General features: G+C 61.9%; 1 protein-coding gene across 1 annotated transcript; it reads right to left on the bottom strand.

Annotated features, from left to right (window-relative positions):
• Window positions 1-1,030: 1,030 nt before the first annotated feature.
• EDEM1 (ER degradation enhancing alpha-mannosidase like protein 1) lies at window positions 1,031-22,111 on the bottom strand. Its single transcript, XM_062200356.1, has 12 exons — window positions 21,606-22,111; window positions 19,153-19,225; window positions 16,711-16,814; window positions 15,619-15,790; window positions 14,690-14,873; window positions 13,107-13,281; window positions 11,543-11,663; window positions 11,060-11,230; window positions 9,491-9,564; window positions 8,078-8,174; window positions 5,405-5,608; window positions 1,031-4,186 (listed from the first exon to the last, which is right to left on the bottom strand). The coding sequence occupies exons 1-12, from the start codon at window positions 22,076-22,078 to the stop codon at window positions 4,097-4,099; spliced, it is 1,938 nt and encodes a 645-aa protein (XP_062056340.1). The 5' UTR covers window positions 22,079-22,111; the 3' UTR covers window positions 1,031-4,096.
• Window positions 22,112-23,209: the final 1,098 nt, after the last annotated feature.

Genomic DNA, 23,209 nt, shown 5'->3' with positions numbered 1-23,209 from the left:
CTCCTAGGAAGCCCCCAGCAGTCAGTCACTGGGGGCTCCACCCTAGCATCCCAATCTCCTCCCACAGGCCCCACCCTCACTCGGTACCTTAACAGGGTTGCTTCCACCCTCTTAGCACCATATAGGTGAGTATCTAGGGATCAAGCCTCTGGGGTGGGAGGAGAAATCTTCCAGCCATCCCCCAAGAGGAGGCCACGCCCCCATGTGCCCACGCCCCCCACAAGCAAAGACCTGCCCTACCCCCAGGCGCAGACACCTCAGCGGCACCCACACCCCATTCAACATTCCCGGGCAGCCACCCTGCCTGCAGGCACGGCTCTGAGGCTACACCCCCAGGACTGCAGGCTGCTCCTCCCCAAGGTGGACTCACCAGGGACAGGTGGGAACACTCTCGCGAGGAGGGCCACGTCGACGCAAACTTCGCCCGCCTGGCAGGGCTCCCTAGTTGGAGGGACAGACACGCTTCTGCGTCCTATCTCACTCCCCAGAGCAGTCAGGGGTGGGACTGGCTCTCCTGGGAGATTAGGAGAGGCTCAGCTCCCATCACCACCTCACAGAGGGGAGGAGACAGGAAGTGGCTCGCTTGGGACAGACTGCAATAGGACTGGCATGAGTCAGCGCCCAGAGGCAAGACGGGGGGGGGGGGGGGGGGCATGGGTGGGACCTAGATCCCGAGGGGGACCTGGCCCACAGGAGAGAGCCCGAGCCACAGGATGGGGCAGACAAGACCCGGGAACTAGCTGGAAACCACAAAGCCAAGTTCTTATGGGCCTGGCTCCGGGGTGGGGGTCACCCGATCTGGGGCTGCCAAGGGTACCGTGGGCGGGGCTGGAGACCTGGAGACCTGGGAAGTCCGCAGGGCAGGCTCAGTTTTAGGTGGATCATTTTGCATGGCCTGCAAGCAACGCTGTGAAAACCCAAACGGCCCTGTGCAAAAACAAGTTTCCCGCCCGCCTGACGGCTCTGCACTGACGCTGTCCATCTGTCGTCTGTCCCGCAGGTCTGGGAGCACAGGAAGGAGAAACACGACTCAAAGAAAAGAATCTTTTAATAAAAATTACTCATAAAAAGGCTAACAAATTTCAAAGAGCAAGAAATTCTGTAATACATTTATAAAAGAACATTTGGTCCTTTTACAAAAAGCTCCCTTTTAATTTAAATACATTCCTTATTTACAGAATAAACATCAAGTTTCATCTATATTTGCAAAGCATATTGCACATTATGGAGAGAAGCCTTTAGTATTTCAGCGAGTTCTCCCAGAGTTCCCGGCTCGCTACTGTTTCTGTGAAAAGATTTGCCTTTCTTGTGCACAATAAATAAAAATGCAGCTTGTGTTTGTTAATTAAGACTAAAACTAAATACCTCTGGAAGTATCATTCCCCTGCCTCGGACAGAGAGGAAGGGCACAGGGCACCGGGGACGCCCTGGGTTCCAGCCAGAGCCCAGCGGGAGCAGGACCCCAGCCAGGGACACCCACGACACCCCCTGCCCTGCAGGTAGAGGCACTGCGACAAGAGCTGGGCATGGGGACAGGACAGTGACGGTCAGGATTCTCTCCCAAAGCCCCCGCCCAGCAACCCTGAGGCTGAGGGAATCGGTCATCCCCTGCTCGGAGCGCAAGCAAGAAAGACCCCTGGAGCCCCCGAAGGAAGGGGAATTGTCTGACGTGCAGTCTGCAAGAGCCACAGAGAGGACGGACGCCTGTCATCAAGGGTGGGGGAGGGGGCAGCTGCCCAGCCACAGATGCCGCCCTGGACCCTCTGTCCCCAGATCCAACATGGCAAATGCAGTCTCCAGTCCAGGGCCAGAAAGGCCCGGGGCATCATCAGAAGCCCCGGGCTTGGTTACAAAGAGCAAGTTCTGGTGGAAGAGCCGCAAAGACACAAGGAGAGGCCTGCAAACAGAGGCAGCTTCCACGAAGGCGGGCACCGCCAGAGCCAGCACACTCCTCCTCGGTCCCCTCCCTGCCAGGGGAACAGAGCTCCCCGTGCGGCTCAGGGACAGCAGCCGAGCCACCCAGCCGCGAGTGGGGCACGAGGGTGGCCCTGGCTCATGGCTCCCGCAAGGATGCGGCCCCGCCAGACGCTGGCATCCCCAGGCAATTGCCGGGCCACCCCCTCCTCTGCCCCCGCCCTGCAGGATTCCCACAGCTGCTGAGGTTCTGATCCTCACAGAGATCTGACCTGGGCTGACCTGGGCTCCAAGAACCCTGGCGCCCACCACTTGACACCGGGCAGTCCGGGGGCGCAGGACTGACACACAGAACAACCAGCACCTCCTCTCCTGGCTCTGTGAACCCAGCACCCGACAGTCAAGGGGGCCTGACTGACACCTAACACGCAACACGTGTTGTGCCACCCAGGCCCGGGATGCACAGGCCACACCCCAGGCACAACCACAACAGCGCTGCCCAGCCCAAGAGCTGGGCCCGAGCCCGGGAGCCAGGGCACCCAGAGCAGGGAATGCAGGCACGGGGGCAGCCGCTCCCCCACGAGGGTCCTTAGTAACCCACCCCACGTCGATCCGCAGGCAGCAAAGGTGCGGAGACGCGTGTGTGACGTTTCTGTCAGGCCAACAGAAGTGTGTACAGCAGGTGATCAGTTTTCTACCCAGGAGACCAAACACTGCTGGAACCAGGGCAGTGCTTTGGAAATGAAGAAAAAAGGCAAAACCGAAGCGCTCAGTTCACTCCCCCAGAGCCACGTGCACAGCAAACACCCAGAAGTCCACAGCCACACCGACTACGTCAGCCCCCTGCGGGATCTCAGAGGACCACACGACGGACGTGTGGACTTTCAAAACAGAAACTCCTCAGTGTTCAAGTCAGGAGAGGCTGCCTCCCCTCAACCCAAAACACGAGGAACTGGGGGCGCCCACCGCCAGCCCCGGACAGAGTGGGCACACAGGCAGGCCGGCAGGACACACGGGGCCAGGGCGGGGCCAGCGACAGCCTGCCCTGATTGACACCTCATCTAGGTGCAGACACAGCACAGCTGCAGCTCCAGCTGAGAGAACAGAAACCAAAGATCCAAGGCTCCAGGTTCAGCATAGCTTCCTCCTCCCCCTCAGCATGCCAGCCTACAGCACCTGGCTGCGAAGCCAAGGCTGCCCAAGCCATTTCCAGAAAGTTCCTAACCCACACCCACCCAGACCCCTCTCCCTGAGGGCCCAACACCGACAAGCCTGCTACACTGCACAGGAGCTGCAGCCGCCAGGGCCCAAACCCACCCACAGTCCTGGCGGAAGCGGGGATGCCACGGAGGCGGCTCAGGGCATCCCTGGGGCGCTCGCGTCACCGCTTCCTCCCGGCGCACCCACCTGGCACAACCCAGGGATGAGAAACCCAACCCGGAACCGAAGCCCACACCCGGCTCAAGCAGACTCCAGTCAGCACAGCACAAGGCTGTGCTCGGGCGTCGCTGGCTCTCTGAAGGCACTGGGTTTGGGGACTGCAGGAGGTCAAGAAGGGCAGGCCACCACCCAGCCCCGCCTGGCACACTCCGACACACTCGGGCACAGCCCAGCCAGGGAGGGCGACCACAAAAGCCCGGCAACGCCGCTGACCGAGGCAAGAGCCTGCGGCGGCACTGTGAAGCTTTGGGCACAAGGGAGTGACACTGTGACGTTTCCCCTGGGTGACCCCAAATCAAGGCGGGACCCCTGGGAACGAGCCCAGCAGGGAAGAGAGAGGCCAGCGCTGGCTGTGGTCACGACCGCAGGTGACCACGGGCCCGGGCTGGACAGTCTCACTGTGGCGCACAGGCCTGGCCTGAGAGCACGGGGCCGAGAGAGGCAGGCACGGCGGCCCCGGCTCCTGCAGCGTGCCACGAGAGCACACAGTCGAAGCCCGTGCCCTGCACCTCCTCACCTCGGATGACACCCTCGCGACAAACAGGGCATTTTATTGAACAGAAGGGAGACACCGAACTGAACGAGAATCAACCAGGGCCGGCCAAGGAGCCGAACAGCGCTTCCCGTACCACCACGGACGCCAGGCTCGCGCTCATCGTCCCGGCTCGCGCTCATCGTCCCGGCCCGCGCCACCACGGACGCCAGGCTGGTGTTCATCATCCCGGCCCAGACGCAGGCAGGGTCACACGAGGCCAACCATCTGGTCGATCTGCCGCATGTACACGCTCTTCAGGGGCAGCGCGTACCTGCGCTCGTCTGGCACGCGGTTGCACTGCAAGACAAGGGGCAGGGGAACGCTAGCATGGGTGAGGGCGCCCCCAACCCAGGGCTCCCGGCACAGGTCGTTAGCACAGCCCCTGCCTCCGGGGACCGCGGCAACTCCTGCCCCTGGCCAAGCGGCAATGACAAAACCCCGCAGATAGAGCGTGGAGCTCCCCACAGTTCAGACCCACTGCAGCCGGCAAGCCCCTCCCTCCAACCACCAAAGGCGCAGTCCCCTCAGAGGGGACTCCCAGCGTGCCATCCCCAAGAGTCGAGATGCTTCCGCCACACAGCACCCCAGCTCACCGCACCCTGCACAGCCCAGCAACACTGGTCCCCATGCTTTCCCCATCCCTGCTGCCCAAAGGCCCCAGGCTGGGCCATGGCCCTCACTGTCCACAACCCACCACCAAGCAGCCTGGACCATGACTCCTCCTGCTCTCTGTGGGACAGCCCCCAACACGTCCCAGGGCCAGGCCCCTCCACGCAGCCAGCACCCAGAGGAGCATCTCTGGAGGACTCCGCAGGGGCCCAAAACCCAGCCGCCCCGCAGGGCTCCGCAGCGCTCTGACAGCAGCCGGCCTGATTCCCTGGGGGCCACACCTGCCCTATGCCCCTCTCCTCTCCTTCCCCACACTCCAGGGCCAAGGGAGACTGGCCTGTCAAGTTAGCCCAGGCTGACAGTGAAGGGATAGACATACGGTCTGAGCCACCAGGGCCCCCAGCACGCCCCAGCCTGAGGGGACACAAGGCCACAGCGCACACTGTGGGAGCACAGGCTTCAAATCTCACGGATGCAGGCCCTCCCTGACCCCCAATTCAGACTTGAAGGCTCTTCCACTGCGGACCAGGAGAGCCAAGACCGCCGGCTCCCGGTGGAACCAGGCCCCCATGGCGGGCAGGGTTTGCACTCAATGGCCCTGGGACCCCGTCTCCACCCAGGCCACCTGCTGCAGCCCCAGGAAGACACCCTGACGAACCAGGCCAGCAGGCTCCCTGGACCTCCTACTTCTGAACAGGACAGCCAGGCAGGTGCCCAGCACGGGACGGGCAAGGAGCCTGGTGCTAGCTGAGCCACCCCCACACAACCTCCTCCAGGTGCCCTCCCCACAACACGCCATCTCTCCAGGAAACTGCCCAGGCTCGCAGGCCGGCGTGCCCTCCCGCTCCTGTCAGGGGCCCGCCTTCCTCTCCTCCTCCCACACCCAGCCCGGAAGCCACCACTCACGTTGGAGCTGGAGTTGATGACCCTGAGCTCCTGGGACTTGGGCCTGGGCCCCGACTTCCTCTCCGAGGCGGGGCTTCCCTCTTCAGAGAAGAACTCCTTCCACGGCAGCTCCCGGAGATGCTTGTCCACGGACACGATGTGGCCCTCCGTGGTGAACATGTACCTCGTGCCAGACTTGTGCACTGGGTTCTCCTCATCAAACAGCTCCAGGGGAGGAAACAGGAAAAGGCACAGCTGGTACCTGTCACACCACCCCACAGGGGCTCCCGGCTGCTCACCTGCTCCATCCAAAGCCAGAACAGGGCACACACCCAGACCCGCCCTGCCCACACCCAGCGCAGCCTAGAGATCCACCAACTCCAGGCCAGGAACCAAGCCTGGGGCCCCTGGAGCTCCCTGGATGTTCCCCAGGAACTCCACGAACACCCAGACAAAACACTGCCAATGTCAGGACCCCGTCCAAGGATCCTGACAGAACCTGCACCCCTGTCCCTAGCACACCACTCATTTCTTCCATCAGAACAACACCGGCCCTCCACCCCCACACCGGGGCTGGCACTGTGGCACAGTAGGCTAAGCCTCCACTTGCGGTGCCAACATCCCATATGGGTGCCAGTTTGTGTCCTGGCTGCTCCTCTGCTGACCCAGTTCTCTGCTATGGCCTGGGAAAGTAGCGGAAGATAGCCCAAGTCCTCAGGCCCCTGCACCCACGTGGGAGACCCGGAAGAAGCTCCTGGCTCCTGGCTTCAGATCAGTCCAGCTTGGCCGTTGCAGCCATTTGGGAGGGTGAACCAGCAGATGAAGACCTCTCTCTCTCTCTCTGTAACTCTACCTCTCAATTAAATAAAATGTTTAAAAAAAAAAAAAATGGCAAGGGGCCAGCGCCGTGGCTCACTTGGTTAATCCTTCACCTGCGGCGCCGGCATCCTATTTGCCCATTTGGGCACTGGGTTCTAGTCCCAGTTGCTCCTCTTCCAGACCAGCTCTCTGCTGTGGCCCGGGGAAGGCAGTGGAGGATGGCCCAAGTGCTTGGGCCCTGCACCCTCATGGGAGACCAGGAGAAAGCACCTGGCTCTTGGCTGCGGACCAGCGTAGCTCCGGCAGTAGCAGCCATTTGGGGAGTGAACCAACGGAAGGAAGATCTTTCTCTCTTTCTCTCTCACTGTCTAACTCTATCTGTCAAATAAAAAAATTAAAAAATAAATAAATAAAAATGGTAGCCCCATGGCTGAGCCCTTTCCTGTGACAGCGGGTGTGGTACGGAAGGAGAGGGTGCAGCAGGGGCATCCAGCAAGAACACCCAGCCCAGTACAGGTGGGTCTGGGACAGGGCAGGCGTTTGGTCCGTGATGACTGGAGCCCCCCACCCCACCCTGTTTCCCACAAGGCTGTGTTCCAAGATCTGCAGGGGACGCCTGGAGCCCTGGGGGGCACAGAGCCCCCAGCTACCAGGTTTTCTCCTACGTAACCTGTAACTGAGGCACGCCAGGAAACTGAGAGCAAGACGGGTCCTAACCCCATCCTACAATACAAATCGTCAGAAACACAGAGGCGTTCACACTGGGATTTCCCATTCAGCATTTCTGGACCAAGGTTGACGACAGGTAACAAACTGAAGGGAGCCAAACAGTGGGGAAGAGAGGATGAGACTCAGACACAGCAGGCCCATCACTGGCCCATCGCTGTCACAACTCCACAGGAGAAAAATGGGACCCAGCACAGCTAGGGACCCAGGAGGAGCAAGTGCGCCCCTCCCAGGCGTCCTCAGTGAGCCCTGATCTCCCCTCAAGGCGAGTTAGCCCCCCACACACCCCTGGTCTCCACACTAACTGTGAGCCCCCTCCTCCTACCCGTGGCCAGGCTGGCTGCCCACACCCAGATCACCTGCCATGCTGGGCTGCCCTCCCACCCACAGGCACACAACCCTCCACGGGCTCCTGCAAAGCGTGGCCCCAGAGGGGAGCGTGGTTGTCCAGGATCAGAACAGCTCCACAGCCTGGCTTCACACAGACCCACAGGAACTGCTACTGGGCCTCTCGGAGCCCGATCACCCCGGCCAAATCCTGGCTCGGGAGTCACAGTACTGGAAGACCCCACCCAGCCCTGTGGCTGCCACCCCTGCAGCTCAGCTCCCAGCCCCTGCACCTTCACAGGTGTGCTGGCGTCCGTGGCCAACCTGTGTGCAGAGACAGAGTGGGCAGAGCAGCCACGGCACAGTGACCACACATGCACTGGACACGTACTGGTGTGGCTCAGCCATAGTCACCTGCGACGCCAGGCGCTCTGCCCTGTCCCCACAGGCTATGGATCCCAAGATGGGAAGGATGCGTGCCAACCAGCTATCCCAGGAACTCTCTCCTGTCCAGGGGGACACAGTGTGTACCCAGCAACGTATGTCTAGACAGATAGCTGGACTTGGGTCTCAGCCAAGACCACGTACTTTAGAGGTGACCAGGGCCATGGACGCTGTCCCCTCCTCAGAGACACCCCACACACCACTATCAGCACTTCCCACTCTGCCATCACAGGTTCTCATCTGCGGTCACCGAGAGGCCAGCAACCAGGGAGGAGGCAGCAGTGTCCCCGGCACTGCAGCAGGGCCCAGGGAGCACAGGGCACACCCGCCTCGCCACGTGGCACCTGCCACCCCAGGCTTCTCCCGCCTCACACATACCAGGTACAGGTACTTGCAGGTCTCGCTGAGAAAGAAGCTCTCCATCCGGTCCTCCTTGGACTTGTCTATGACGTGGTGCAGGGTGGCATACCCACATCTGTAAAACAGGTGTCCAGTCAGTGCAGCCTCCGTGGACAGCCACCAGCCAGGCCAGCCAGCACAGACTGAGCAGGGTCAGGCTCCGCCAAGGCCGACCTGCTTCAGCCTGCACGTTGCCAATCCATCTCTACGGTGGCTTCGCTGCTCAGTGACCAGGTTGGTTGTGGGCTGGAAGGAACGACAGCAGTGGGTGGTTCCCGAAAGGTAACAACACAGAGATTACCGGCAAGAGGTTTACGAGGATGGGGCTGGCATTGTAGCACAGCGGGGAAAGCTGGTTCAAGTCCCAGCTGCTCCATTTCAGATCCAGCTCCCTGTCAATGCACCTGGGAAGGCAGTGGAAGATGGCCCAAGTACCTGGGCCCCTGACACCCATGTGAGAGACCGGGATGAAGCCCCGGGTTCCTGGCTTTGGCCTGGCCCGACTATGGGTGTGGCAGCCATTTGAGGAGTGAACCAGCAGATGGAAGACCTCTGAATCGGCCTTTAAAATAAACAAATCTTTCATAAAATTGAAGAAATTTATCAACCCTGATTTAAAGCTTTTTGTTTTGTTCTGTTTGAAGACTCACTTATTTTATTTGAAAGGCAGATTTAGAGAGACAGAGACAGAGAGAGGGCCAGAGACAGAGAGATCTATCTTCCATCCACCGGTTCATACCCCAAATGGCCACAATGGCTGGTGCTGGCCCATGTCCAAGCCAGGAACCTGGAGCTTTATCTGGGTCTCCCACGTGGGTGCAGGGGCTCAAAGACTTGGGCCATCTTCCACCGCTTTCCCAGGCGTATTAGCAGGGAGCTGGGTAGTAAGCAGAGCAGCTGGGACCCAAACTGGCTTAGTCCTCTGTGGCACAACCCTGCGCCCCAGTTTAAAGCTTGTATTTACGCCAAGTCAGGACTTGTAGCGCTGACTTTATAGGACAGCCTAAAACAGTATTTTGGAAATATTTATGACGCTCCAGTTGGTTTAAAAACAACAACAAAAAAGGCCACAAGACGGAAATACAGTTTTTGCACACATGTGCACACGCCCATCTGTATAAGCAGGGAAGACTGTGGGAACCTCCACAGCTGGGCTGACGGACAACAGGCTGCAACTTCCCATTCTCCGTCCTCCTGAGGTGTGTGTGCGTTATTTGTGCAACCAGGGGATACAGTCCTGCTGGGCACTCCCAGCAAAGACGGGCCCTGAAAAGCAAGTGCCCCTCCCGACGGACCAGCTTCCCGCAGGGCCCGTGTCCGGGATCTGCCCAGCGATCCACAACGCAGGGCCACGAGGGACCAGCGCAGCACGCAGGGAGCGGGGAGACTCACTTGACTTTCGTGTGCTTCTCCAGACTCTGCAGGATGTCCATTCCCACGTGGAGGTAGAAGGGGTTCTTGGTTGCCTGGAGGAGCACGAGAGCGCGTGACTCAGCAAGCACAGGAGACGAGGCGCCCGCTCACCGCACCGAGGGGTCACTGGCAGCCAAGGCCCACGGCATCCTGTGGTTCCCCTCACAGCACACCTGTGACCTTGCTTCACTTTAGCCAGGAGAGGGTGACCTGACCGCGGCTGAGATGACTCCAGGGTCTATCCTGCCTCAGGTCTCTCTAGAAACTCAACACAGATGGGCAAACAGGCCCCGGCCCCACTCCACTCGCTGCACGTGAGGAAGGGCCAGCAGAGGCCCCTAAGAAACCGGCCCTCAGGGCTTCCTCCGCCGCCGGAGGGCTCTCTTAGGGCAAAGTTCTCAGGAACTCGGGCGGCCAGCCGAAAGCCAACAACTGCAGGGTCAGATCCCTGGAGTCAGGGCCCCCAGGTGCAGCCTCAGAGCCGACGAGGCGCTGATCCCCGGTGTGCACAGGTGGTGACAACTGAAGGAGGCAGTGACAGAAACCAGGAGGGCAGGCCCACGGCCACAGGAAGAGGAAGAGGAGAAGAGAGACAACAGCGGGAGCCCCCTGAGAAAGGGGCTCTCCCCTCTGCCCTCTCGGGCGATCAGGCTGTCCAACTCACACGTGCCGGCACCTCATTACCAGGATTTCCCCTTTCCTCACCTAGAGGCAAACTCCGCTCAGCATTCACCCCGCTTCCAGAGCACGCAGGCCCAGGGGCACCTGCCGAGGCCTGGCCTGCTGACCTACACCACGGCCACTTCCCAGGAAGCCGAGGGCTCAGGTGGCAGCCCCAGGAACAGACCAGGGCTCCTGGAGACCGCGTGCTAAGGCACACAGCGAAGGTCGAGAAGAGCACTGCCCAGTGTTCCCATGTGAAGCCAAGGGGCACTGATACAACCCCAAGAGAAGGAATTTCCTTGTTGTCTGGCAACCAGGATGCCGGTACAGAGTCACCGCAAACAAAGGGCTGTTATGGTCAAATCGATCTGAAACACAGTGAGCGCACAATCTCCCTCTTCAGTACGGATAGAAAAACAAGTCCTTGCAAATGTGAAGAAAACACCCAGGTGAGGGGCAGGCGTTTGGCACAGCGGTTAAGCCACTGTTCAACTCCTGAACTCGAGTGCCGGGTTCAAGCCCCGGCTCCTCCACTTCTGGTGCAGCTGATGCCCTCTGGGAGGCAACGTGCAGGAGACAAGGACGGGGTCCTGGGACCCTGGTTTCAGCCTGCCCGGCCCTGGCTGTCGCAGGCCCTGGGAAGTCCCGCAGATGAACGGTATCCCTCCAACTGTCTCTCTGCCTCTCAAACAAAATGAAAATAAATAAGAAAGATACCATCTGCCTACAGATGCAGACCCCACCCTGTGGAACCGCGACTAACAAGACCGCAGACAGGTGGCGACTCCGAGCGTCCGGGAAACAGCTTCATCCCACAGCAGCCAGCAAACGTTCACCAAGAACCAGCTGGTGCTCAGAGACACGGCACCACAAACAAGCCCCTACCTGGTAGAGGAGATAGGTGGACTCCACCAGCTCCGGCCGCAGCGGGTAGAACAGCACGTCTGGGGCCTGCAGCTGCCAGTTGTACCTCTCGGGGAGGGCGCCGTACCGCTTCCAGATGGCGTAGTAGAAGGCGTGGAGACAGATGGCGTCTTCCACGTCCCCTATGAGAACCTAGGCGACACAGGTCACCCACAGTGACAGGCCGGACAGGAAAAAACACCCCAGGAGACCACCCGGACGACCAGGGGCCCTGGCTTCCAGCCCATCAACGCCAAACGGACGGGAGCTGTACACACAGGTCCAGCTCCATGGTTCAACCAGCAGAGCCCGGAGACCCACAACCCAGGACAGTCGCAGCCACTCCTCCAGCCGGGTCCGGCCTGTCTCTGCCCAGCACCGGGAGGACGGCGACTTCACTCAGTGCACAACAAGGACCTCCCCAAAGCAGCCAGCAAGCCCCCTGACGTGGAACCTGCCACCTACCTGCAGCCCGGGGAAGAAGGCCTGCAGGGAGTCGATCCAGGTGTTCATGAGCTGCCCGCTGAACATGTTCACGTTGACATACAGCGGGGGGTCCCCCTCTCCTTCGTTACAGGCTTCCCGCCTGCAAAGTCAAGGAGCACACAGAGGTGAGGAGGAGCCGCACACAGCCACACCGGCAGCGGTGCCCACACGGCATCAACTCCACCTCTCACCCACTCCCGACCCCTCCACAGTGGCCTCTGCAGGGACACGGGGCCCCCATGGGCCAGAACCCCCGCCATGGGCGCCCAGCTCTCAGCCCAGCCAATGACACAGCAGGACCTCACAGTGCCTCCCAGACAGCACCAGCTCGCGAGATGAAGGGCTCTGTAGCCCTGCTGCCCTTGAAGTAGACTGGCAGGGAAAGCCAGCTGTGGCTGCAGGGAGTCTAACCGAGCGGGGTTGGAAGCTGCACCTCCTTCGCTGTGTTGCCATGGTCACCCACCTGTCAATCAGGGGCGCCCTCCTGCCCAAGTGCCACCTCTTACCCGGGACGTGGGGGTGGTGCCACGTAAACACTTCTGTTTTTCTAAGCTCATCACGAAGCCACGTCTGATGGAAGCTCGCTCCCCCCCTCACTGACTCCGGACGAGCAGAGCAGGCTAAGGTAATCCCCCTTCCCTGGCCCACGCTCCCTGAATGAAGCCCTCAGGTGCCCGTGCATTCTTCTCACTTTGTAGGTCAAGTTCCTCACACAGCACACTGTGTCTGTGCCTGTATTAGGATTCTCTACGTCAAAGTTAACAGTCTGGAAAATCAATTTAGGCCCAACCCACCCACAACGCAAGCAAGCCCTGGGGGAGGGGAGGGGCTGCCGGTGAAGCCCCTGTGGCTTCCACAGCTCCCTCTCCCGTGCAGCAGCCTGGATGCCTGGCTGAAAAACGCCACTAATGCGGCTTGAAACCAACTCAGAGACGGGAGTGAGGAAGACGCATCAGAACCCACCCTCGGGGCTCTGGCTACAGCAAGGCCCAGAGCACCCCGCCCGCTGCCTGTGTGCCTCTCTACAGCCAGCCAGGATGCATCCCCGGGGCAGCCAGTACCAGTCTCCCTCCCAGGGTCAGGGCCAGCCTGGGTGACCAACAGGGCAGGTCACGGAAGCACTAGGGATCCACACTGGTTTCTGTCTCTTCTCTCTCCCATCACTCCCTGGGGGGACCCCACGATCCCAGTACCTACAAAGCAGCCCTTGTGCCTAGGAGCTAAGACCTACAGGCAACAGTCAATGAGGAAGACAGGCTGCCAACCCCTCGGATGACCTGGAGAGGGCCCCAAGCCACAGGTGAGCCCCAACACAGTGTGGGACAGCCAGGAGCTTCAGCCAAGCCTGTGAGATGCCCTGGGCTGGAACCACCCACTCAGCCACTCCTGGGTGCCCCCTGAACGCATGTGGGCTGTGCCTGAGGCTCAGGGCCACCAGCACTTCCCCCAGGGCAGACCAACAACAGCTCGGGGGCGCAGGGCCAGGGCAGACCAACAACAGCTCAGGGGCGCAGGGCCAGGACCAGCAGGACGGCGGACACACCCTCGGCGCATGTAGCTCTGGATGCTGCGGTAGGCGGCGTTGAACATCTCCAGGTCTTCCTTCTCCCCAAACAGAATGTAAGACTTCAGCAGGTACTCGTAGAAAGAGTCCAGCCCGGCACCCAGGCCGCTCTGCTTCCCCACCCAGTGGCCCGTCTGGATGTTCACGACGTTGCCTGCAGAGACAAACACGCCCCGTCAGCTCCCAACCACCCTGGCTGTCGTCAGCCCGGCAGGGCAGGGTGGGAGGAGGGGCCTGTGTGTCAGTGCCACCAGCAGCCCCCTCCACACACACGGCCTTGGACAACCGGCCCAATGTGGGGATCAGCACTGACCCCAGAGGGAAGTGCTCCCGCCACTGCCCTTCCAGGCCCACAGGGCACCGCAAAGTCCTCCCTTAACTCAGCACTGCCCCTGCGGGGGATCTATGCTGAGAAAAACACGCTCTTCAAGATGTATAATGCTGCCTGCCGTACAATGGAAAAAGAAAAAAGAAAAAAAGGCCGTCTCAGCGTGCAACATCGCAAACAGTCTCAGTGGACGGTTACGTAGCTTTTCATAATGATAACGCAAACAAGGCAACGACTCGGCTACAAGTGATTGTCTGCAGGTTCCACACAGGGACACGCCGGCACGAACGGGCGACACTTTATCTCCACTGCTGTTCAAGACAGCACAATTGTAAAAACCTGGGAACTTAAGACCTGTGAGGACGCCCTGTAGGTCTGCAGCAGTCACGTCATCTCTCAATGCCCAGAAGCAAACACGTCCCAGTGCAACACGGCAGTGTGACAGCAAACTCCATTTGAAAGCAACATTTTGTGTTATCTCAACGGTTAACTGCTCATTACTGACCACGGGTGATGAAAATGTGGGGTCATCACACCTCCCTATCACAAGTGTCCGATTTCCCATGACCACTGAGATATTTGCTCAAACACCCTCAAGAGGGCAGGAAATCCAAGTCTCCCAACAGGTTCCCTTCCCACAGCACACGCCTACACTTTCTTGGAGGTCAAGGGCGCTCCATGGCTCACCCCAGACGACTATTACAGAATACTGGAATGAGGCAACAAGACTCATCCTGGAGGCAGTCAATCATCTGTAGTGGAGTATGCCCAGCGGACTCAAAGCCAAGGGAGTCCTGAGCCAATAACGTGATTCTTTCCTGCCAAGGCTCAGCTCACAGCCTCAGGGCCGGCACCGTGGCACAGCAGGCTGAGCTGCACACCAGCATCCCATCAGAGCGCCGGTTTCAGGTCCTGGCTGCTCCACTTCCAGTCCAGCCCCCTGCTAATGCGCCTGGGAAGGCAGCAGACGATGGCTCAAATACTTGGGCCACTGCCACCCGTGTGGGAGGCCCACTGGAGTTCCAAGCTCCCGGTCCAGCCCTGGCCACTGCAGCCATTTGGGGAGTAAACCAGCAGATGAAAGAACTCTCTCGCTTTGTATCTGTCACTCTTTCAATCAAAAAAGACAAAGAAGAAACTGCAGTCTTGCTCTAAGCGAAAGGTGAAGGGGACACTGCAGGTGGCAGGCGCTGTGCGTTCCCGGGCAGACCCCGACGGCACCAGCCCCACGCACCCAGCAGTCCCGTGTCATGGCTGCGGAGGTTCCACAGGGCTTTCACGGCGCGCCTGGCCACCCACTCAAACGTGGAGTCCCCCAGCAGCCGGCTCAGAATCCCGAACTCCACCAGGAGGGAGCCGGCTCCCGCCGTGCACGTCTCGTTGTTGCTGTCAGGAGGAACGCCCGTCTTCAGATTCACCTGGAATAGCAAGAGACAAGGGACCCGTGGCAGCCACAGGGCTGGAATCCAGGGCACACACCACACCCCATTCCAAGCCACGCTCGCCACATCACAGCGAACACGGGCGTCCAAAGGACACAAGTGAGACGCCGCCAACCCCAGGGCGTGTCTGGCTCTAAGAGCCGCCTATGGGGAAAGATTCCAACAGGACGCACCAGGCCATCTCTCGCCTGCAGGTTTCCATGGTTACACAGGCCCCAGGATTTGGGGATGGAGACAAAAGCAAGCAATGGAATCGCTTATTCATCTTAAAAGTGAGCTCAGCAAACAAGAATTCGTCTCAGACCAGAGGACGGGCAGAAGGCAGGGCCAGGATCGAGTGCAGCAGGCTGGCTGGGTCCCCGGTGGAACTGTGGGCCCACGGATGCCACTGAGACACAGGCTCATCACAGAGCTTACGTTCAGTCAACAGCCAGCCTGTGGGGCAGCACAGGCCGCTGGGGAAGCAGACCCGAGTCAGAAGGACAAATGCCCCATGCGGCTCTCCAACAGGGGCCCGAGTCACACAGGAACACAAGTTCCAGCAGGGCAGCGTCATGACAGCGAAGCCACTGTGTGCCTCGTACACAGTAGGTGCTCAATAAATGCTGCGTGCGTTCCAGCACATTTAATTCCCCTCAATGTTCCATTCTACCCCAGGCCTGCTCCCACCCCCGCAAGAGAAACCCATCAGGGCAGAAAGGAGGGGCAGCCGTCTACCTACCCGTGGGTAGGGGATCCCCGTCTTGGTGTTTTCAAAGGCGGGGAGCAGCCGCACGGCCAGGTCGTGGGCCATGTGCAGCAGCTCATTGTCATAGTCCTTGATCGCCATGTCCCCAAAGGGCTGCTTGGAGTCGGTGATGATTCTGTGAGCAGACAGCAGGCTGCCCAGGACCCTGATGGCGGGAGGAACAGAATGGTAAAGCCACGCCCCTGGGAGCGCACACACTCTGGTCCAGAACGGGAGAAGACGATCCTCCTTCCTCAAGGGGCCGGGGAGAGAAGACGGCTCGCCCAAGGACCGAGGGCAAGGCTGAGCAAAACCCAAGCGACTGAGGGGCAGGGCGCTCACAAGAGACTGTTCACGGGCCTCAGGGACTCATAACCCACTATGGACGGCCCTCACGTGGGGCCGGCAGGTGACACACAGAAAGCAACAGAGGGCCAACACCAGGCCACTGGGCTCCTGCCTGGGAGAGGCCTCAAGGATGGACAAAGGGCAGAAGATGACCCGCTCAGGGCGCAAGCCAAAGGATTAGACTGCGCCCCTGGGGCCCCTGGCTGTACTGGTCCAGGGCTCCGAAGTGACTGTGACCCCTTCCCCAATTGTCCCACAAGGCTAACAATTCCATCACCTGGACTGTTACAAGCTAATGAAATTCCAAAGCATTCAAATTAAACAGGGGAACTGCCACAACGTATCAGACTACAGAGTTCAAGATACAAAGAGGGGCATGGAGCTCATGGCCCTGGCCCAACCCATCACGCACAGAGAGGACAGACACGGACAGGCGACACGCCCACCCAGCAGGCGGGCACGAGGGACAAGCTTACAGCTCTCCAGATACGCAGGGCTTTTCCTGCGCCCGAGGGCGGGAGGAAAGAGAGTGGACACAGGGGCAGGGGGACTCGCGCTCCTGCCACACGCATGTCTTTCTGAGCAGTCCGAGTACAATCACTCCGAAACAGTACCTGCTACAGCCAGGGTGGGGACTAAGGGAACCAGGGGCGTACTGCGCGCAGGCGGCCTGGGCGGACCCTCCTGGCCTCCCCCCATGCTCCGAGACACCCCAGCCCACCTCACGAGCCGCTGTACCTTATGGTGGCCTCGAACACTTGCACAGTGGAGTCTTTGTCGAATGACACCGTATCAATGACGAGCTTAACCGCCTTCTGGAATTCGGACGTGTTTCCCATAATCTGCAGGAGAGGAACAGGAACCCTCAGAGCAATGCCAGGAGGCTCGAGGCTTCGCATCCCAGGTCTGCGCAGTCTGCGGGCCGGATGCCAGGGGAGGAGACACGGCAGGCAGACGGGTGAGTTCTCAGGAGGCCATCTCCACACAGCAAAACGAGAAGTCACCCTGTGGCCGCCTCACTTCCCCGTGCAGGGGCCCACCTGCCGCAGCAGGCAATCACGGGAGAGGAACAGCACCCCGGCTGCAAACGCCACACAGCCATGGCAGGAGTGGCCCAGAAAACCCAGGGAACAGAAACACAACTTTGCTCCCTCTTCCTGCTCGACTTGCTGCCCGCGACCCAGCGTCCGTCCGTTCTGAGAAGCGGTGACACCTGTTAGAGCTTGAAACCAGTGACACTGAAGACACACCGAGTGCACGATCAGCCCGACGTCCTTCAAAACACACAGCGCGAGCTACCCTGCCTCTGCTGGGTGTGCAGACACGACGGCACACTAAGCTACCCTCTTCTCCATGAGGAGCAAAACGGGCCTGAGATTTCACGGGATAACCTGAGCTAACGGATCAACTGCAGACTTCTGGGAGCAGAGTGACGTCACACGCAGAAATCAAGCAGACCCGAGTCCTCCCAGGGACGCCTTACTCTCCGGCGTCTGCCGGGCTGCGCCAGACAGAACAAGCACAGACGGCTCTGCTCCTGCTCTCACTTCCTCCTTCTGAGAAGATGACGCAACAATGCCACAAGTTGCATGCGGCGGTCAGGAGACCGCGTTCCTGTGTTTGCACAGCAAGTCTGCCCAAGCCTGTTCAAGACGTCAGCCAGAGAAAAGCAAAGGCTCAGCCTAGGAACCCCTGGAAAGCCAGCCTGAAGACGGCCACAGCCACGGGCGGCTCCCGCGCGGTGGAAGCCGCAGGCAGGGAGCTGCTCAGCACAGAGGCCCGCTGCCAGGGGCGTCTGCCACAGGTGCAGTGGGCCAAGGAGCACAGATCCCACAGAGGAGCGGAAGAATCGGCTACAGAGCCCCGGGGGCCAGCTGGGGGGACGGAGCAGTTAGGGGTGTCCCGACCACAGGACTGGTCCACTGTCCCCACACGCTGACCCGCACCGTGGCCCTCCCTTCGTGGGCCAGGCAGAACCCCCCAGGTTGAGCTGGGAAGAGAACTCTCCCCTCACGGAACACACCCTTGGGATCTTGCCAGGAAACGCTGGGCCAGCAGAAGTTCCTCCTTGACACACACGCCTGCACTTCCCCCACGTCCCCGGCAGCACAGAGCGCGCAGGGAGTAACAGCCCAGGTCTCCATACTTCAGGAGCGCAGCAGACGCTCAGAAGGGCGAGCTGCCCGCAGCCACAGGCATCTCAGGTCCTCGGCCTGCAGGCTGAGGCAGCCTCGCTGTCGCCCGTGACTCAGGCCGCACACAGCTGTCTGGGCACGTTCCGACGGCTGCTGTGCACAGTGGGAAACTCAACCGCTCTGCCACCACAGCCTCACCCGGCCGAGGCCAGCACCCCGGACTTCTGCCTCTGCTCACCGACACGGCTGTGGAGCAGCCCCCCCGGCTCTTTCCAAGTGCCTACTGCCGCCAGCAAGACCCCAATGGCTGTCACGCAGGCTTGGCTAATGGACTCAGCTCTGACCTCCACGGGACGCTGGAGAACCTGAGTCAATTATTAAACCCAGGACCAGGCCAAGGCTGTAGCAACACCAGACAGGCAGAGGTCTGCTGGGCAGGACCCAAAGCAGCAGAGGCCCCAGAGCCACCAAGACGAGGAGAACTTGGATCAACAGCTGTGCCCACCTGGCCTGAAGACAGGCGCCACGCCTTGGCCCAGCAGCAAGGACAAAGGCAAACCACGAGGCGAGGAGAGGCAAGGCCAGCACCCGCCCTGGCAGCCCAAGGCCACGCTCAGTGTCCAGGGAACGAGGGCAGTGGCAACAGGGGGCTGTTCACACGTGGCTGGCACCAGACGTGCTCAGAGTGCCCACCCGCCCAGAGCTTCTGTCCCTTACTCCTGAGCCAGCCACAGCACCTGGAGTAGTCGCAGATTCTCGGGGGGCCCTCTGGGAATGAGACAGGGAGGCCCGGGGCACACAGCACTTCCCGGGGGAGAGTCACACCTGCCTTCTCCGTTGCTGTACGAGAACCACATGCCCCTCCCCTCACGGAACCATCTGCGCTTCTCCCGCTCTTACCACTGTTGCCAGGAAATAAACACAAGCGATCAGAGCTATCAACAGGTTCTGTGTACCACGGTCCCCGGAACTCGCGCTGCAGGGGGACCAGGGGTCACCAATTCCCAAGCACCCAAATGAACCGGGGAGCAGGGCGGACACTCACCGCAAGCGTATCTAGGGCATCCACCAGCGTCAGCGAGTAGTTCCCCAGCACGTCGTTGATGTTCAGGTTCGAACTGAAAAAGCAGCAAAATTCAAATCAAACACAGGAACTTCTGAAAGACAGAGTGACAGATCTTCCATCCGCTGGTTCCCTCCACAAATAGCTACAACGGCCAGGGCTAGGCCAGGAACTCCACCCGCATCTCCCATGTGCGTGCAGGGGCCCAAGCAGGTGGGCCATGACCAGCTGCCTTCCCAGGGAGCAGGGAGCTGGACGGGAAGTGCAGCAGCTAGGACTGGGACCAGGGCTCCACTACGAGACGCCGCTGTCACACGCTGCAGGGTATTTTCACCCACAATGCTGGCTCTAGGCACTTCACTTCGAAAGAAAAAAAGGACAAAACCAAAACCCATCACTGGCCAAGTCCTCGTACTGGGGGAGGTATACGTCACAAACAGCAGTTCCCACTGGGCCTGTGGGGACAGCCACGTCGCAGAACCAGAGACACAGGTGGGGACAGTCCCACAGCGGGAAGAGAGACCTGGCCCCGTCACGTGCCCTCTGTGACAGTCTTACACCATCAGCAACGTGTGACCCCACGCACAGCTCTGCTCTCAGCACTGTTAGTAGGAGAGGGACAGCTTGTCACAGGAACCAGGTGTGATACCTGAATACAGACCACACTCCCAGCCAATCACAGACTCCGACAAGCACACACCTTCCGCCCTGCACCCCACAACCCACACACGCCAAGCCCTTCTGTCGCTCTAAGTGCTGAGGACCCTGACGACCACCAACACAACTGATACCTCTGCTGGGAGGGGGCGTTCTGGGGGCTGCATGTGCCGCTCCGGCCCAGCCCTACGGCCGGAGCTCGCCAAGACTACAGAAGGAGACTTCATTTACCAGACTCCAGAGCGAGAAGGCCCGGTTTCCCTGCCAGCAACAGCTACACTGGCGTCTGCCACCTGCTCTCACATCCCACAGCTCTGCACGGGGGCCCCCGGATCAGCCTGAGGGTCCTGCCCCGACCTCCCGGGGGAAGCCCCTGCCGGACAGACCTCCCAGCAGGCCTGGCCACTCCGCACTGGCCAAGGCCTCCCCACCCAGCCTCAGCACACCCAGCTGCTCGCCCGCTCTCCTCTGAGCCGTCCAGGCGCCCTGCGGGAAACCGTGCCACCACCCAGTGCAGGACACGGCATTCATGGCAAAACCTTAGATGTACTTTCTAAAACAAGCTACAGAGATGGGGCTGTGTGGGAACCAGGGCTATCCTGGTCCCACAAGCTGTGCCACCTGCATGGCCTGGGTTCTTCCGGATCGAGTCACAGAACGGCAAAAGGGGCCCTCAAGACAAGAGCCGTGGATGCAGGGACGCCTCTCGGGGCAGCGCCAGCCAGACAGGACCCAGGAAACGCAGGAGGAGGGAGGCGGGGTCAAAGGCCATAAGAAGGTGCTCCCTGCTCACTTCCGCTGCTGAGTTTAAATATTTAACCACAACGCCCTGCAGCCCAGAAACAAGAGCAGGGTCCAGCAGCCCCTCGGCCTGGCGGTGACCAAGCAAGAACCCCTCATGGGAATGCCAGAGCCCTCTCTGGCCGCACAGGCCCGGCAAGGAAGCGGCCAGCCGACTGTGAGCACCTCACTGCTCTCCAGGCTCACTCACTGAAATGGCCCCGGCGCAACACTTCCTGTGCCAGGCCCAGGCAGTCACCAACAACGGCTAACAGCTGCCCGGGGTACAAGAAAAGACTGGCAGCAGCCACAGCCGTGCGAAGGTGCTCCCTAGAGCCCTTCTGGTCACTAACTGTAACAATACAGTAAAGAAGCCAGGCGGTGCAGGGCTGAGGCCAGCACCCCCGAGGGCGGGGACCAGGCGGCTCCGGGATGCTCTGCTTCCGAGCCGGCGTCCTGTGCCTGCGCCTGGGAAGGCGGCAGGGCAAAGGCCCAGGCATGCGGGTCCCTGCCACCTGCGTGGGAAACCAGGACGGGGCTCCGGCCGCTGTCACTGTCAGCTGCGCGGCCACCTGGGGGTGACCAGCGGAGGGGGGGGGGGGGCGCTGCCTTTCAAACACATCGATCCATCTCAAATAGGAGAGGCGCGCTCGGCCGGTCCACACCGCGAGCGCCCCGCGCGCGCTGCCGCCGCCGCCACAGCTGACAGCGGCACTGGCGGGAGGCTTAAAGCTCCGGAACTTTCCTGTCTGCCCACCAAAGGCCGGGACCCTACAGGGCCCGGCGTCCCGGCGTCAGGTGCGCCCGGGCGGGGCCACACCCGGCCCGGCCCGCCCGGAAACCCGCAGCGTGGCCGCGCTTTCCGCGTCTCGGAAAAGCGAGCGCAGACCCCGCGCTCGCCATCCGCGGGGCCGGAGAAGCTGGCCGCACCGCGTCCGGGAGAGCTCCGGCCCTCAGCCGGCCCCGAGGAGAAGCCGCGCCGCACGCCCCGCACTCACGGGTCCCCGCGGTCCGGGCCGCGGCCGCGGCAGTGGATGGGGTTGAGCTCGTCCTGCGGGAAGGCGTGCGCCATGTAGTTGTCGTAGCCGAAGACGAACATGCCCCGCGCCAGGTCGCGCATGCGGGCCCGCAGCTGCGGCGGGAAGGCACCGCTGTAGCGCCGCTCGTACTCGTCCGGGCCGCCGCGGCCGCCGCGCGCGTAGCCCCAGTGCGCCGCGCCGCACACGCCGCGCCCGGGCCGCGCCGCCCCGCGCCGCGCCGCCGGCCGCAGCCACGACGGCGCGCCCGCAGCGCCGGGCTCCGGGGCGGGCGGCGGCGCGGCGCCGGGGCCGCTCAGGCGCGGGAAGCCGAAGCCGAGCGGGAAGCGCTGGTAGAAGCCCAGGCTGGGCCCCAGGCCGAAGACGAGCCACAGCACGGCGTGCAGGCCGAGCCGCAGCAGCAGCAGCCCCAGCACGAGCGCTCGCCACTGCATGGTGGCGCGGGCGCCGCGGGCATTATCTCAGCGCGGGGCCGCCCGCCGCCCGCCGCCGCCGCCCGCCCGCGCGCCGCGCGCGGCCCCTTTAAGGAACTTCCCGGTGACGCACCAGGAACTGCCCATTGTCCCCCGCCCCCAGCCCCGCGCCCGGCCGGCCCGGCCGCGCGTTGGCCATCCCCGGGTGGGCGGGGACCAGCCGGGAACGCCCCCTGGCGCCATAGGCCGCGGGAGGCCGGCGGCGCCCGAGGCCCCGCCCCGGCCGCCGGCCCCGCCCAGTCGGCAGGCCCCGCCCCTGGGCGGGCCGAGTCCGGACGCGCTGGCGTGGCGAGCCGGGGTGCCTCCGGCGCCGGGCGAGCGAACTTCCAGCCAATGGGAGCGCGGCCCGGGAGCGCGCGCCGGGCCTCGCAGAGACGTGGCCGAGCGGCCCTGGGCAGCGCGTCGGTCCCGCCGGGCCCGGACGGGGCCGCGGCGGGCTTGCCTCGGGAGCGTCGGCGGCCCCGGGCGGCTCCTGGGCTCCAGTGTCGAATGTGGCGAGGCGGGGCGCCCCCTGTCGGCGCCCCAAGTCCCGTAGCCCAGGCGCTGCGTGACGCGGGACCGCACGCCCCTGTGGAGGAGGTGCGGCCGTGGCTGCCCTGCCCCGGGACTTTCGCAGACCGGGGCTGATGCCTCGCGGAGAGGACCCCGCTTGTCGATCAGGGCGGGACCCCGTGCACCTGCTCCTAGCAATGTGAGGTGGGAGGGACCCTGGGTCTTCGCCCCGTGCGCCTGCTCCCAGGAGTGTGAGGAGGGGGCCGTGGGAGGGACCCTGGGTCTTCGCCCCGTGCACCTGCTCCTAGGAGTGTGAGGAGGGGGCCGTGGGAGGGACCCTGGGTCTGCGGGCTTCGCCCCCTGCACAGCCCAGGAGTGTGAGGAGGGGGCCTTGGGAGGGACCCTGGGTCTGCGGGCTTCGCCCCCTGCACAGCCCAGGAGTGTGAGGAGGGGGCCGTGGGAGGGACTCTGGGTCTTCGCCCCCTGCACAGCCCAGGAGTGTGAGGAGGGGGCCGTGGGAGGGACCCTGGGTCTGCGGGCTTCGTCCCCTGCACTTGCTCCCAGGAGTGTGAGGTGGGGGGTGTGGGAGGCACACTCTGC

The sequence above is a fragment of the Lepus europaeus genome, chromosome 9 (assembly GCF_033115175.1).
Source record: "Lepus europaeus isolate LE1 chromosome 9, mLepTim1.pri, whole genome shotgun sequence".
In the NCBI taxonomy this organism is placed as follows: domain Eukaryota; kingdom Metazoa; phylum Chordata; class Mammalia; order Lagomorpha; family Leporidae; genus Lepus; species Lepus europaeus.
The sequence above is the reverse complement of the archived record's forward strand: the minus strand, read 5'-3'. Positions and strand labels throughout refer to the sequence as shown.

Bases quoted from the DNA above. Each gene is read 5' to 3' on its own strand.
- EDEM1 (XM_062200356.1), bottom strand. From the start codon at position 22,078: ATGCAGTGGCGAGCGCTCGTGCTGGGGCTGCTGCTGCTGCGGCTCGGC. The intron at 19,226-21,605 runs GTGAGTGCGGGG...CTGCTTTTTCAG, and splicing joins GGCCCGGACCGCGGGGACCC to TTCGAACCTGAACATCAACG. The intron at 8,175-9,490 runs GTGAGTCTCCCC...CCTGTTTTACAG, and splicing joins GAGAAGCACACGAAAGTCAA to ATGTGGGTATGCCACCCTGC.